This window comes from Megalops cyprinoides, chromosome 1 (genome assembly GCF_013368585.1).
Source record: "Megalops cyprinoides isolate fMegCyp1 chromosome 1, fMegCyp1.pri, whole genome shotgun sequence".
NCBI lineage: Eukaryota > Metazoa > Chordata > Actinopteri > Elopiformes > Megalopidae > Megalops > Megalops cyprinoides.
The window spans coordinates 18,721,839-18,737,383 of record NC_050583.1 but is presented as its reverse complement, the minus strand read 5'-3'; the positions used below and the strand labels follow the sequence as shown (position 1 = coordinate 18,737,383).

The following is a 15,545-nucleotide window of genomic DNA, read 5'->3' as shown; positions in this document are numbered from 1 at the left end:
ACAGCAGTTTGCTAGTAATAGCATAAGACTTTCTCAAACTTCTGTCTAGGGATTTCAGCACATGGAAGCCTGCAATAATATAGCATAACAAATGGTACAGTCGACTAATGAGGAGTGTAGAACGTAATATTCCTACAGTCTGTAACCAGGTTCCCTACTTACACGAAACGACTCATTCCATGGCATTGCGTTAAGGTTGTGGTTTGTTGGGAGACAAGCAACGTGGTGACAACGTTTTAGCAAAGTTATATTGGTTTTCGTCAGTAACACTGATTTTCTAAACCAATCCTCGTAACGCTCTAGAGGTATTATCTACAAGCGATGACTTTAAAGGTTTATAAAAGTTATAAATATTGCTACAAATTGGTTTTAAACATGCTCATGAAAAGTTGTTCTTTGATCATGTCAAATAAGATACGTTGTAGTAACGTTACTTAGCTAACAGTTCAGAATATTTAAGTTTAAACTCACGTCATATGCCTATATCGGTTATGAACGAAACGTTTTTGAAACAGCTAAAACAGTAGGCTATGCGTTTGTTAAGAGTCGCTTGGAATTTTTGGAATCATTTTTTAAACAAGTCCATGATCTCCCACGGCCAATATGTATGGCATTTTATGAAGTTAATTTTGGCCACATGGTGTCAGTATCTGAATATGGTTTATGACTCTAGTTTTGGAGAAGGGTGTTGTTTTTTGTTATTGTAAGTTATTACTCTTAGATTTGATTGCATTAAGAATATGGCTTTAAGACAGTAAGTAAATATAATACGATATTATATGCTGCCCTCTCATACGTTGGGGCTTACACAACGCCATGGACTGCAAATATTAGATTATTAAATGTAACTGTTGTAAGTGTAATAATATTCGTTCTTTTTCATGGTGATAAATCCTCCTGCTTTTAGTAATTTGTGTGTGTAACATAAGTGATAGAGAGGACAGTTGGACAATGATAAATTGTGAGTGAAACTAAAATGACTATACATCACTCACAGCATCGTCTTGGTAGATTCGCATACACTTTCAAAAGTTTAAAAGGCGAGGCAGAATGTGAAATAATTTTAAAATGATCTGAACATAATTTTGTTTTATTCACAGAACATTGTTAAGAGAACATAGAAAATCGAGAATTTAAGACAGTAATCGATCTCTGTTACGAAATACCTCTTACAAGAAGGGGAGAACAGAGACAGGGGCGGAAACGAGGCTCATCAATCCGTAGTTTCTCTGATACAGTACCGTTAAATAGCATTTTGCAACAAATGGCCAAGAATTAACGATTTATTATGTCTTTTCCCTAATTCCTCCTGTTTCACAGCATCTCGGCTTGATATTTATTGTTTCTCTACGTGTCCCTGTGGGTTGTAGTTGAAACAAACACGGTGAGCAACCTATTACTGTTATGTATAGTTTCTCTTAGGTAAGATATCCACAAGTATGCATTTTAAATATACAATGCTTAGGACATTATTTCGTATGGAAATAACTTTTCCAAGTTATCCGTGGCACCGCGAGTAATTTTACATTTGACTACATCTGTTCCTCCTGGCCACCTGAGCTAGCTGGCCTATTAATAGCTGGAAACAGCGTCACAGCGCTGTGTCAATAGCGATTAAAACGACTGACCTCAAGTTTTGGATAATTGCAGATAGCTTCAACCCTCCCCCCCCTCGCTTTGAAATATATAATTCCAAACACCATTAAACACTTTATGTAAATATGCTTTTTTGTTGTTCACACTCCAGGATATAGTGAAATGTATAATCAAGCTTGATGTGGGGCAGTGACTAATAGTACTTACCCGCAAATCGCTGGGGCAACAACAGTATAAATACGCGGGACGTGCTATCTCAGACTTCATTGGATTTTACGCACAGCCTCTGGCGATTAGATCTGAAACTCGGAGTGTAGAAACTAACTGAAAGAATCCCAGGAAAAGAGCATAAAGTTTTGTTCAGGAAAATATATTGCGCGAAATGTCGGTTGTGAGTGCCCTGCCTTTCCTAAAACCTATCCACATGCGGACTCCGATCTCGCCTGGTCGCCAGCGCCGGCACACTCTACCTGCCAGCGAGTTCCGCTCCCTCAGCCCGGAGGATGCTATCAGCGTGTTCGAAATCGAGAGGGAAGGTAAGGGACTAATGACATGAAATGCCTTTCACCCTATAAAGTTATCCATATTTTTAAAGGGCAATTAGCTTTTTTTTCTCATCCATTTCACAAAAACCGTTTTTATTTGCTGAATTGTGCTTTTTCTTCATCGTGAATGATGTCAGTTATGGCCATGCATTTTCACATATACTATTTATTCTGACACTCTGTTGTCGCACAGTAGTCACTGGCAAGTAGTCCTGCTTTCGGGGTTCAAGTGAAGACATATTTAAGTCATTTCAACTTTTACATTTTGCGCATTTTTATATTTAAATGAAAACACACAGCCTAATATCGGGAAAGCAAGTATTTACAGGGACATTTATAGGTTTCTGTATAAAATTCATCAATACATTATAAAAAGCTGTACGTAAAACCCACATCTGCCAGTGGTGGTCTTAAATACTATGTCTAATTGATTAAATCTCCCAGTGACTTTAGAATTCAGTTTAATTATTCGAACCCCAAGTTTCTAATTCGAGCCTAGGTTTAATAAATCGTTGGAATTTGGAAGGTTCTTTCATTGAAACCCTTATCTGACTAATTAGATGGAATTGAGGGTTTGGAAATGTGATCTGAGGTTACGAATTAGAGGGGGCGTTTTTCTGTTTTGATCGGGTTCTCTGAGGCGCTCAGTACAATCATCTTGGATGTTTGGTCATACGGTGGATGACAGTTTGTCTAGAAAGACAAAACATTAATGTTCGGGTACTAAATCAGCGTGTCGACTCGGATGCCAATTCCAGCAAAAGGACAGGTTGGAAATACAGCTGTCCTAACGTTCCAAGAAATTAGGCTTATTAAGTTCTTAACTGAGGACTTGTGCATTTGTTTTAGTATCTGCAGCGTGTATCATCGAAAGGTGAAAATGAATAAACGGTTATTTCTCGTTTTTCAGTGATGGTAATTTTAATCTGTCTGTTTCTCTCGTAGCTTTCATTTCTGTGTCAGGAGAGTGCCCGCTTCACCTCGATGAAGTTCGTCATTTCCTTACCCTCTGCCCTGAGCTGTCTCTGGGCTGGTTCGAGGAAGGACGGCTGGTGGCCTTCATCATTGGGTCACTGTGGGACCAGGAGAAGTTAACCATGGTAAATTATTACACCCTAGATGTGGGTCTTGTCTGCTAGACAGGCTGACCTCAGCATGTGTCAGTAGCATTAGTTTGGCATATATCTGAGATACACATACAGTATATTTCCATTATATCTTTTGAAGAAGTGTATACATTTTATAATGGATATGAAAGTTTGAGCGAAATTAACATCATGTTTTAAGGAGAATACACAAATAAGTGGTTTGCTACCCGTTTATTTATCCATGGAAACAAATGTTTGTGAAGTCTGCCCTTGACCCTCAAAGTGCGTTTTCCCTCTGACCTGCAGGATGCACTGACCCTGCACAAGCCCCACGGCACCACGGTGCACATCCATGTCCTGGCGGTTCACCGCACCTTCCGGCAGCAGGGTAAGGGCTCCATCCTGATGTGGCGCTACCTGCAGTACCTGCGCTGCCTGCCCTACGTGCGCCGTGCCGTGCTCATGTGCGAGGACTTCCTGGTGCCCTTCTACCAAAAATCCGGCTTCAAGGTGCTGGGCCCCTCCGAGATCACCGTGGGGCCCCTCACCTTCATTGAGATGCAGTATCCTGTGAGGGGCCACGCTTTCATGCGCCGCAACAGCGGTTGTTGAGCGCCTCCCCAGGGGTCCAGCCTGCATGCTCCTCAGGCAACGGAGCAGACACCTGAGACAGATTATGGGGAACATAAGGGCAGCTTCTTGTGGGCTACAGTAGTGCTGTGTGTGGCTAGATGTTTCTCTGTGTTGTGTGGCAGGGTAGGTCTCATGCCTTGTGTTCATTACAGAAGGTAGATGACCCGCAGAGACGAGTACAGCTTCGTTCTACTCACCTTCTTTCAGATTGAGACTCGAGAGTCATTGTTCCTCATGTATGTCCATGAATGTGTATAGCTGCTTTCTGCTCTAAGTCTCATTACCCCGAGGTTGAGCTCCTCATGCTGTACCACGCAAAGTTCTGTTGGTACATGTAGGAATGTTTGTAATGCAAACATAATAGAACATGTCCAGCCCAAAATGAGGTAGCTAGTCTTAATCGTAATTATTTTATCATTGTTTCGAATAAGTTCTTTATGTTTTATATTTTGTATCTCAAAAAAGGCATTTATATATATATATATGTCTTGATTTTTCCATTTTTTTATTACGTTGGACATTTTTTTAATGGATGGTGTGTTCACCTACAGAAACTGGAGATAAGTGGCAGAGTGAGGTCAGGATAGGCAAGCAGTGAGTTCAACACCAAGGCTTCAGCGCAGGGCAGCCTCCTACTCGCCCCACAACGCCGTACCCGCCTCGTTTCTCAGCGCAGGGGGTCGACCAGCTTACGTCTTACTGTTCGCTTCCTGTAGCTGCTCTGGTTGTGTATCTATCTAATGCAAGCATTAAAAAGGCATCAACTCCACATCCCCTTTCCCTGTGGTCTCTTGTGATCCGAGAAGCCGGGACGGACACAGTGTCTGCCTTTGTGGACAGATGGAAGAACTCAGGGCCTAGGACACCACGTTCAGGGGTGATTTCCTGAGAAACTGGACTTTGTTTTACCCCGTCACTCGGTTGTTTTCATGTGTATGCCTTTGAGCTCAGGCAGCCGGCTGAGCTCTACGGTGCGAGAGTGTAGTGGAGCTAACAGATGCTTGCTTTCTTGGTCTAACTATAAATCAGTTAATTCATTGTGTCACTTCAATTGTTTTCCGTGCATATTGCATATAAAATACAAAAAAAGATAACTTTTATGGAAATTATATTCCCTTTGTCTCTGTACTGACAGGGATATGGGTGAGCCTGGCACATGATACAACTTTATGTTCACCTCCCAAACAGCCTGAGGCAGACCTGGTTTGACAGGTTGTCATGGTTTAACATCTTGACGTGAGGCTTGGGAACCACTTTATCTCCATTTGTGGGTTGTGATCATTTTTCTATGGTTTACAAGAGCATCAGTGTGTTGCTCTGAGAGCAGACTAAGTCTGCAAACAGCATCCTATGTTCTGTTAAGTGCGCTACTTAGAGACGTAATTCATGGTATAGCGGCAATTGAATTTGACATGTTGATTATTAGTTGCGAATTGGCTATTTTGCTTACTTAATTGGAGACAATTTTGTAAACATGTATTTACCAGATGTATTAGATGGAGTCATTCGAAACGCACTGCCGAAAGTCAGTATTAAAATGAGCTCAGAATGAAGAGCAATATCAAGTAGAGTCTGATCTTGCCGATATGATTATGGAGAGGAGGGAGAGCAATGAAGCAGGTACAGTGCTACAGAGTGTACCGAGATTCCTGTCTTTTCTGTGTTCAGAGTCCAGGTTCGCCCATATCCTCAAACCCTGATATTAGCTTCAACCTGATCAACCTTATCCACCCCAGACCTTCCTCACCTTCCCACTAGATAACCACCACCTCTGCCTTGAATCAAGTCATTTATGAATTTTATAACATCACTTTTTTGTAATTAGAAAAATAAAGAACTTTATTTTTCAACAGTTCTGATTTTCTTTGACTATTTGCCATTAGAACGCAGGCGTAGTAGAAGGCTCTTAGTGTAGGTATGACATAAATCACATCTGACAACCAAGGTACTTTGCTTTTTGAGATTGTGACACAATAAGATCGTATTTGACCTCAGTAAATCTGTCTCGAAGCAATGGAATACAATTTTATTGCTAGCTAGCATGCACATGAGAGTTGAGTAAACTGCCAAAAGTGACTGCACCATAGCAGTGTGTTTAATGTGTCGTTTTGCATGGTGAAATTAATTATATTCAGAAATTATTTGAATTTGTTATGAGATTATGTCTAGATTATGTCTACTAAGGAAATCTAATTATATGACTGAATTGTCCAAATGAATTGAGTAATAGACACAAGTATTCCACAACTTGTTGAAAGAATAAAGAAACACAAATTATATTAACAGACTTCAGGTTATTCTGATGGAAAGCATTTTATTTTTGTTTAGCATACAAATAAGTATATTATCAAAATATGCTGCACAAAATACAATGGTACAATCTCAGAAAAGTAACATTTTAGTAAGTATCCTTTTTTATTTCAATAAATAATATACATTTTGGTCCAATTTCAATCATACAAATATCACAACAGATGCACATATAAATCCATTAAGGCATAACTGTGGTCTAAAGACACTGCAAAACCAAAAAAAAAGTTCAACACAAACTTCAAAAGGCATGGTGGGTTTGTTCAGATTGGTGCTTCTCAGGCTGGAGAGCATGGAGAATGTGTTGAGCAGGTCTCGGTGTTGTCAGGGACCAGGGGACTGAACCATGCTCCCTACACTTTTCTGTGCATCCGCAAGGAAACATGACAGCCGGGGCAAGCTCTGGCCATGTAACACCTCTTAAGTGGCCCATTGTGAGGCTTTACGCTGCCGCGAACACCTAATCCGTCTCCAAGTGTCATACTCTGGTGACTGCAGTGTGTGGGAGAGAATAAAATGACTGCCATGCGCAAAGCCTCCCGGTGTCAGTCTTCCTCAATTAGGGTTTAATCCATTTCACAGTCATCTTTTTTCAGCGTTAAGCCAGACACCTGCCGGGGCGGAGGGCTTTAATCCCGAAGCCCAGGAGGAGACGCTGAAGACGGTGCCATGCACACATCCCAATAGTCCTGACACCAACAGTGGGACAATGCATTTAACTTAAATTACTGAGGATTGCTGTAGTCAAATACCCTCCAGATAGTGACGCCATATCTTTTTCACAGTTTCCAGATAGTATGTACGTCAAACATCTCATGCACTCCATTTGAACTGCAGTGCCATTTCCTCATAGTGTAAGGCTCACTGACTAGCTGGTTGTTGCTCTAGCATAGATTTCACACAGGATGATGTGAGTAGTCATGAAAACACAAGTCCTTCTTTTTACACTTCAACACAATGAAGAGGACTCTATAGCATAAACCGTGTGTTTGACAAGAAACTCTTCTCAGTCCTGAACTGAAAATAGAAAAAACAAAATTACCAGGAAAGTAGGGCAAGGATTCAACACTTTTTTCAGTCAGCCACACACCTCACACGCTTGGTAAAAACTATATAGTGTAACTTATAAATAGTGCTTCTTATGTAATGGATACAACTTCTGTGGTTCTTTAGAGAACTGATATGGTTTTAAAAGTAATAAACCATAAAACCCCTTGTTGGTTGTTTTGATTCAGCACCTGTGACTTATAAAATGAACAGACTTAAAATTGTTCTTCACCATAGGCTAATGCTTCAATCATCAGCTTAGCATCTCGCCAAAATAAAAAACACATAAACAGACATAAAAACTCCAAGTTAAGCCAACATTTTTAGTATCAATGTAGAAAACATAGACTAACTGATTGATCATATCAGAATTTAAGTAATGTTGGAAATGCTAACAAAAGGAACACATCATTTTGTCACTGAAACAGTATTTAGTGTTATGGTAAAAAAAAAGTCCATCACAGTCCAAACAGGAGACGAACAATGTAGACATCCAGGTGCTGGGAATAAGCGAAGGTCTGAAATCCATCCAGAGTACAGACAAAGTGAACACTGTTCCTGCAACTCTTCAGAGAGCTCCGCAACAGCCCACAAAGAAATTGATTCTCCAGATACACTGTCCTCTACTGATGGTAGTACCATGCCTCCACTTAGCCCCTTTTGAGTGCCACATGTGCAGTGGTTCCTTCCTTTTCATCACAAAGTCCAATATTTACTTACTATCTGCACTGTACTGTCATTCAACCTCTTTCTAATGTCACATGTGCAGTGGTTCATATCTTTCAGTACAAAGTCTGCTATAAAGGCATTTAAGAGGCTGCATATTATAGTCAGATGTAGGTCCTTTTCATTTTTAATGTATCTTTCAGGATCTTCGCCTCTTCTCACATTGTTTAAGTCCAGCTGTGGCCGGTGGGGAGGGGCTGAGTGCTAGTGTACAACATGGTCGATATCGTACTTCTCACAGAACTTGTTGGTGAAGGGCAGACACGTCAGGTGCTCCAGCCAGTGCCAGTGGATGGGGTAGATGTAGAACCAGACCACCAGGGAGGAGAGCAGGCCCACGTAGACCAGAAGGGACAGCAGAATGAGGATGCGCTTGCGGTATTTGTCGAAGGTCCCGAAGGTGACATAGGGCAGGAAAGCGAAGGAGAGCAGCATGCCGCTGATGAAGCCGAAAATGTGGGCGATGTTGTCGATCCAGGGCAGCAGGCCGCACAAGAATAGGAAGAGCACGATTCCCAGCAGCTTGAGGAAGGCTTTCCAGGGCTTCTCCAACATCTGCCAGCCTTGGAATAACTCCACGAACAGACAGGCCAGCAGCCCAAACTGAGAGCCGGCTGGCCCCACCTACAGCACGCGAGAAGCGAAAGGTTAAACTGTGACATTGTAACAGTTCTGCCATCAGAAGGAATATTTACAGTGTCTGCTTTGTCATATAAATGATATATATATATATAAATTCAGAAAGAGTAATGCGCTCAAGAGCATTTAAACAGCAGCATTGCAGGCCGGTTCACAGGAGATAAAGACAGGTCAATGCATGCACGCCTTTCCCATTTCAAGCCCCACCCACCGAAACAAATGGATGAATGAACACATTTCCCATCTTGTGCTTGCGCGCTACCTCTTGACTGGGAGTAATGAGTGTGTTTCACCAGCTGTTAGAGGTTAAAAAGTCACCCTCCCCTTTGCTAGTTGGGCTTAAATGTCAGGTATATTTGCGTGAATCACTGACGGGGTGACTTTATGTCAGATGGCATGACACTTGACGGGGAGTGAGAGGCACCCATAATGACAGCAGGGCTGTAATTACTGCCTCGTGAATGAAGGTTGAGTGTGTGAGGTCACAGACTGAAATGAGAGACAGGTGCAACAGCTGTGTGTGCATAACAATAAAGGTTGTACTCGGGGTGGCGATGAGGGGAGTGCATAATAATGAAAATGCGTGCAGTCTGAAAGACAGGAGCGGCGGCCCATCTGTCCGTTTTTGTCTACGGGTGTCAAAGTGCCGCCGATGACATCATGTTTACATTTTAATGCTACAATCCAGAAATAGGAGCTGCAATTAGTTCCACTATCCTTTGTTTTGGCTACCAGAAATTTATGAATGAAATCAGTGAGTACCCACCAACCAGCTACTGCTAGAAGCAGGGCTGCTGGGCCAGCAGGAGCCACTGTTCTCAGACATATTTCAACCAACATTAAATCCCTGAAACCATCAATGATCCCAGGACATTGAGTCATTACTTATAAAAGTGTCATATCCGTGACTGCTTTAATCTCACACCCTGTGCACCTCTTGCTCTACAGAATGCACATGCAGCCTTTTAATATTTCAGATTAAATAAATGGTTCTCAAAAGGATATCACAAAAAACACCACTGCAGAACTTCTTGGATTATTTCAAGGTCACTATGCTAAAAATATTACTGGCCATGATGAACATCAAACTGAAAGTAATATACAGTGCAAGATGTCCATTTCCATGTTTTATTTTAATCCCAAAACCTTCAAAAAGATTGTGCACCCATGTGTTTTTTCCACATTGTCCACAAGTCCAGTTTACTAACTTTATTCCTGTTAGCCAAAGTTAGCAAGTTGGTAAACCTCAACCTATGTTATATTTACTAAACAAATGTAACAAAACTCTGAATTACTATTCTGAGGTGTATTCCACTCATATTTGGGCCACCTCACCACAGAACAACAGCGAATATGCTGAAGAACACAACTACAGACTGCAGCCATGTGAAACGCTGTGGCCAGTAATGCCATCCACTTATGTGGACACACCACTGTACTAGCCAATCATTAAGGAAGATGTGTGCATATTGCACAGCACAGGCTATTTCTGAGACCCCTACAGTCAATGTAATAGGGTAGTGTGGAGTGAATATTCATTAACATAACTATTTTGCCAATGGCATGTACTCATGGCGTACTAATGATATATGTTGAGAGCTTGGACAAAATTCAAGCTTCTGCAGTCTTACGACAACCATTAATCCATTAATGGGATGGGTCCATACATTCTTCAAATCTTTGCGTCATTCCCCATACTTCTCTCTCCCTGTTGTAAAATTACCCAACCTCAAATCTGCTTCGGGATATGTGTGAAATAATGGGATATTCCTTTAACTCATTCAAATGTCTGGGATAGTACAACTCGCCTCAGTGTCCCAGAGCCATCCCACCCTCCACAGGATACTGCAGCAAATATGAGCACACACTGACAGATCTTTTCACTGTGTGCATCCCCTCTCACTGAATTTAGGAATGTTGGGAGGCATTACAAACAACCCAGAGAGTTCAGTATTTAAGAATACAAAAGTATTCATTTGGAGAGTCTCTCATATGTGCCCCAAGCATGTGTTAATGTTTTGGCCAATGGCAAAGGCTTATGGTGAAGTGTTAAGTGTTTAACAAAAGGTTTTGTTGAAGATAGAGGTTTAAAACCTCATCAGCCATCTTTTAATGCTTACAGCAGGAAGAAAACAATACTTCTTCTGTCTTCACAGAATACTTGGGCTTTTGACTCTGAATTCATTTGTGGAAAAAGCATAATTTAAAGATAGAGGAACAAAACAGCGTGTTTGTCTCTCCCGGTATAATATAGCAGGGGTCTGCCAACTTGCTTGTAAACATGTTTCTAAACAAGTCGTCATTGATAATTATAGTCTGCCATTCTCTCTAACACTTCCCGAGGACATCAGGGAGAAATGCAGCCTCATATACTCCAGCCAGTTATTTCCCTAGATACAGATGCCCTGAGCACTGGGCAGGCATTAAGATGAAGCCCAAATGATGGAGTGCTTATTGACCAGGAAGAGCATATCTGTCAGTACGCAGAGAGAAAAGCCATGAAACAGTAAGTATTTTTTTAATCTATGCTTAAAATACCTTTACCTCACATCAAGCAGTTTGGTGCCCTTTGTGAACAAGATACTATATTCTGTAAATAGAGCCTATGGTGCACAACACACCAATGGTGTACTGAAAATATCTAAACAGAGAGAAGATATTTTCTGTGTAAATAACTTTTTAGTGCAAGAATTTCAACATGTTACAGCTATAGTTGAGTCAATGGCTCTTAAAAGGCTAGTGGCAGCTGAGGGCAGCTTCTTCAGTGTTGCCACCGTGTGCTACAGTCTTCTGAGCGAGCCCCGGGACGCTGGAGTCACTGCGCAGGCCACTCAAATCGACCTGATTAGACTGACGTCAGGCCCGCCGGGGCTGGCGTGGACAGATGGCTAATCTGAGAGGAAGTAATCTTCCACAAGGACAGGGCAGCACACGACTTACACCCACAGCACACCTTCATCACCCAACCGCTGCAGCCACGCCCCAGTGGAACTTCCGCCATTCTTCACTGGCCCTGAGCCTCTGTCAGTTAATGTCAAGCATATGGGGAGTTAGAACCCCCGCTGTCAGGTACATTTCCTTGAACCTCTGATGAGGTGCCTTGGAACACAGCTACACACAGCTGCCATTCCCTGGACAGAGGCATCTTAAGAGTCTAGAATATTCCACACAAGTACAAAAACATGTTGGTGAGCTAGTCTATGGTCAACCATACCTTCTTTTTGAATCTACTTACAACTTCAGAATGCTAACCCTAAATATCTCCACAAAAAAAACTTTACATGGGGGGCCATCATCAGCCATAATCTGTTCTGAGGAAACGCAATGACTAAACCTCTCAGTTCCAGGAATTATGGATAAAAACCTTAAGATGCTCTCCATAAGTCTGGTTCTCCACATTTCCACATTGCACCAGAATGTCCCAACAATTCTCTTTCCATTGGGGTGAATCCAACACGTCAAACCTATCCTTATGCCTACTGATTGTATTTTGTATGATACTGATCACCTGTGGAAGAGACATAGGCCTGGTTCTCCATGAAAACACTGTTTCCATGTTACACCACAATGTCCCAACAATTCTATCTTTCTACTAAGCAGTAAGTAAGCATCGCACACCTTCAAGTCTTCAGTGAGAGTGGTGTTAAACAACTCAGAATTAAAAACTTTCATGAAACTTTAATGATGAACTAATACAATAAGCAGATAATCACCCCCCCTTATTCAAAGTGGTTTAAATTGAATAATTAGATAATCAGCCCTTATTCAAAGGAGTTTTAAGTGGCTTGAGTCAGGGTCATTACTCTGCTTTGCATGCGTTTTCCCGGCTATTTTTGAAGCTGTGAAAGCCACTGCCCTCAGGTTGCTTCTGTTGACTCCCTGCTGGCACCTCACCTCATGGTGACGATTAGATGCTCAAGGACCTACATTCAGTATGCCAATGCACATGATGGTAAAACAGCATCTACAAGCAATGCACAGCATTGTTCTGAAGCTGTTGTGATGGATGCAAAAGTAACAGATGTAATAGTCTCCACACAGACATTCTGTGGGTGGTGTCAGACCCACAGGTTGGAAGCTAGCACAGCACGTCACACCCACGTCACAAGGGGCTGTCACAGACACACACTGTTGCAGTTTAGGCTGGGAGACTGCATGCACTGCGTTTGTAGAACTGTTCGATGAAGCTCCACAACCACTTCAAGGGATTTTAAAACTGAATTCCTACTTGAAGCTGTTGGTTTTACAAACATTAAGTAATCAGGTTTCAGCAAAATTTGACAGTGGACTGTTAATCTGTGTGTTGTTTGCACAGAGGATTATTCTTGCCACTAAAGCCATACTGTTTGCTTTCATGGCCAACTGGTGGTCGTCTTACTCTAAAGTCCTCTACCCTAAGCTGATAAAGACATAATTCCACCTATTACTGCACCTACTTCTAACCTCTAATCACGCCCACCTCTAACTTCCTGCACCAAGGGGAGGAAATTTAAGTTTGTGCCTGTGCAAAATGCCTGTGTGTATCCTATCTAGTGGCAGTGGAACAGTACATTTGCTCTTTACTTCGCCCCGGACTTCCAACAAAAACTAGCCGAGAACGGTCCCTGCAGCGAGCCGTCAGAGAGAGTGGGTATTTAGAGAGGCACATTACGGTCTAGCTTGTGCCAATTAGGCGTTCCAGATTATTCCCGTGGTTTACACGGCGACCACTCTCTCCATGCCCCACTCTCCGAGGACAGCACACGTCACATCCCCCCTACGTCCTGCACAGCAGGCTGTCCCCCCTCCTGTCACCCGCCCTTCAGTCCAACCCACACAGACACACACATACGCCTAACACTCAAAACATGAGTCAACAGTCAAACAGAAAGATGTGCTGCATGCTCATATTCCTTGCTTGAGGTTTACTTTGCAGTTTCTGCAGTTTGCAGGAAGAGATGAAAGCAGACCAACAAAAATGACCTGCAAGATGGAACTGATATTTGGACCTCACTTCCGGTAATCTGAATTTAGACTCTGCTGCCTCAGCAAGTGAACCCAATTTTAGCAGCTCTGCACAGGCACAATTAATCCACCCTCGAAGAGGATTGCAACTACTTTCCATCAGCACATCAACAGATACAAGATAAAAAGCTTGGATTAGCAGAACTGCTCACTGCCCAACATCGGACGCTGTAATGACCAGATAACACAGTTCATGCTGCTTTTGATCATCTATTGTTTGTTCTGTCTAGTAGTACAAGGAGTACTATAGGAACCTTTAGTGGATTTGAACGAATTGCAGCTGGACTCAGACAGTCATTTGTATGTTAATTTTGCTGTTAATGGGCATACAAGGTAGGGTGTGGGCCTGTCTGAAAATAGTAATAACAAAATAAGACTTTTTAATTCAAGTCAGCGATTAAAGCATGACCTGGAACGTTAGATTGTCTTAGTTTTTATCTTACGGAGCTCTTACAGAAGTCATAACTCCTTTAAGGTAAAAATAACAGTGGTTCACACCTATGATAGCACATTCTAGTGCATATCAAGAAAAACGTAAATAAGTGGTCACATTAAACTGAACTGCAATCAGTTCATGTACTGGCTGCAATAATAATGTTTTTTTTTATCATTTTTGAGAGGAAAGCTGCTGCTGAGATGATAACGTATCTACACCAGGCAGTGATCAACAGAGTGTAGGATCCTTCAATGCAATAATGAATTCAATGTGCTTCCCTTTGACAGCAAAACTTACAAAAGTATCTGTTTATCTGTCGTAAGCACACAACTGGAAGGTGTTTTAGCGAATATCTGGTCCTCTAGCACAGAGACAGAATATAAAACATCTGACGATCTCTGTTAAGTTACTGCTACAACTACATTTCTTCACAGGGCAGATTTCACCTGATAAACAGAGGCCACCACTTACTACCACTAGGGGACAGTGTTATAATATCTAGTCTTTCTACAATAACAGTGACACTTCAGCACAATCTCTCAGTTATCTCTCATGTTTCAGAGAGGAAATTAATTCTCTAAATTCCACCTGCAAAAAGCTTTGCCAGGACTTTAAAGGCTACTGGAATTCCAGAAGTCTCTAGCCTTTACAATAATACAGTCAACATCAGCTATATGTACAAGCTACAGGCTAGGCTAAGTAATCAATACTGTCATGAATCTCACATCCTCCTATTAAAAAAGCTCAAAGCAGGATGCCATTAATTCCATCATCATCACCAGGTGTTTGTAACTTGTGGTTTGATCTTGGGACAGCCCCCCCGGTCGCTGCCGCCTCTTCCTCCACCTTCGACCTCACAGAAAGGGACAGGGCTCCTCTTACTGCCTCCAGTGACAGGGACAGATTAGTGACCCTCACCACCACCTCATCCTTCCAGCCTGTGCAGCTCGCACTAGGGGAGGCCAGGGAGGGGAAACATTTACCCTCCAGACAGGGTCACGTCCAGTAATCTCTCAAAGCTCTTCCAGCAAGCGACTAAGCCGTTTACCAGGCGGCCCGGACAGGGGCACACTTTCCCCTCTTACCAGCTTCCCGAAAAACACCTGAGCAGCAGAGTGGGATCAGCATGTTCAGGCCCAAATGGCTTGGCTTTCAGACAGCAGCTCACAGAGGAGACAGCCTAAGCACATGACACAACAGCCACCTGCCAAGACGTGGCTGTCCGAGACCCACCTCGCGCTAGCCTGAAGCACGAGAACAGCAGAGAGAAGCGGAGGGGGACAGAGTGTGAGAGACAGCAGGGGGCACAGCCCGCCGGGGGGGTGAGCTGGCAGGGGTGTACCTCGGCTCTGTAGGGCAGGAAGAGGGCGCTGGCCAGATTCCCAGTGATGCCGCTCAGCAGGTATATGATGGAGATGCGCAGCCAGCCGGCCAGTTTCTCCAGGTCCCTCAGCACGGTCATCTGGAACACCACGGACACCAGGCAGTGCAGCAGCCTGCAGAGATACCGCAGGAGTCACT

The 15,545-nt window shown here is 42.7% G+C and overlaps 2 protein-coding genes across 5 annotated transcripts in view; one reads left to right on the top strand and one right to left on the bottom strand.

Moving 5' to 3' along the window:
* The first annotated feature begins 1,879 nt into the window (after window positions 1-1,879).
* On the top strand, window positions 1,880-3,841 carry aanat1 (arylalkylamine N-acetyltransferase 1). Its single transcript, XM_036539131.1, has 3 exons — window positions 1,880-2,132; window positions 3,087-3,241; window positions 3,536-3,841. Exons 1-3 carry the CDS (start codon window positions 1,979-1,981, stop codon window positions 3,839-3,841), a joined length of 615 nt encoding a protein of 204 aa, XP_036395024.1. The 5' UTR covers window positions 1,880-1,978.
* A 2,437-nt stretch (window positions 3,842-6,278) lies between these two features.
* Window positions 6,279-15,545, bottom strand: part of LOC118785038 (inactive rhomboid protein 2-like) — a 33,402-nt gene continuing 24,135 nt past the window's right edge. For all 4 annotated transcript variants that reach the window (XM_036539589.1, XM_036539574.1, XM_036539566.1 and 1 more), the window contains 2 exons: window positions 15,367-15,520; window positions 6,279-8,569 (listed from right to left, as the gene is read on the bottom strand). In XM_036539589.1, coding sequence (XP_036395482.1) covers window positions 8,150-8,569; window positions 15,367-15,520 — 574 coding nt within the window. In that variant the 3' untranslated portion in view covers window positions 6,279-8,149. The remainder of the gene's footprint in view (window positions 8,570-15,366; window positions 15,521-15,545) is intronic.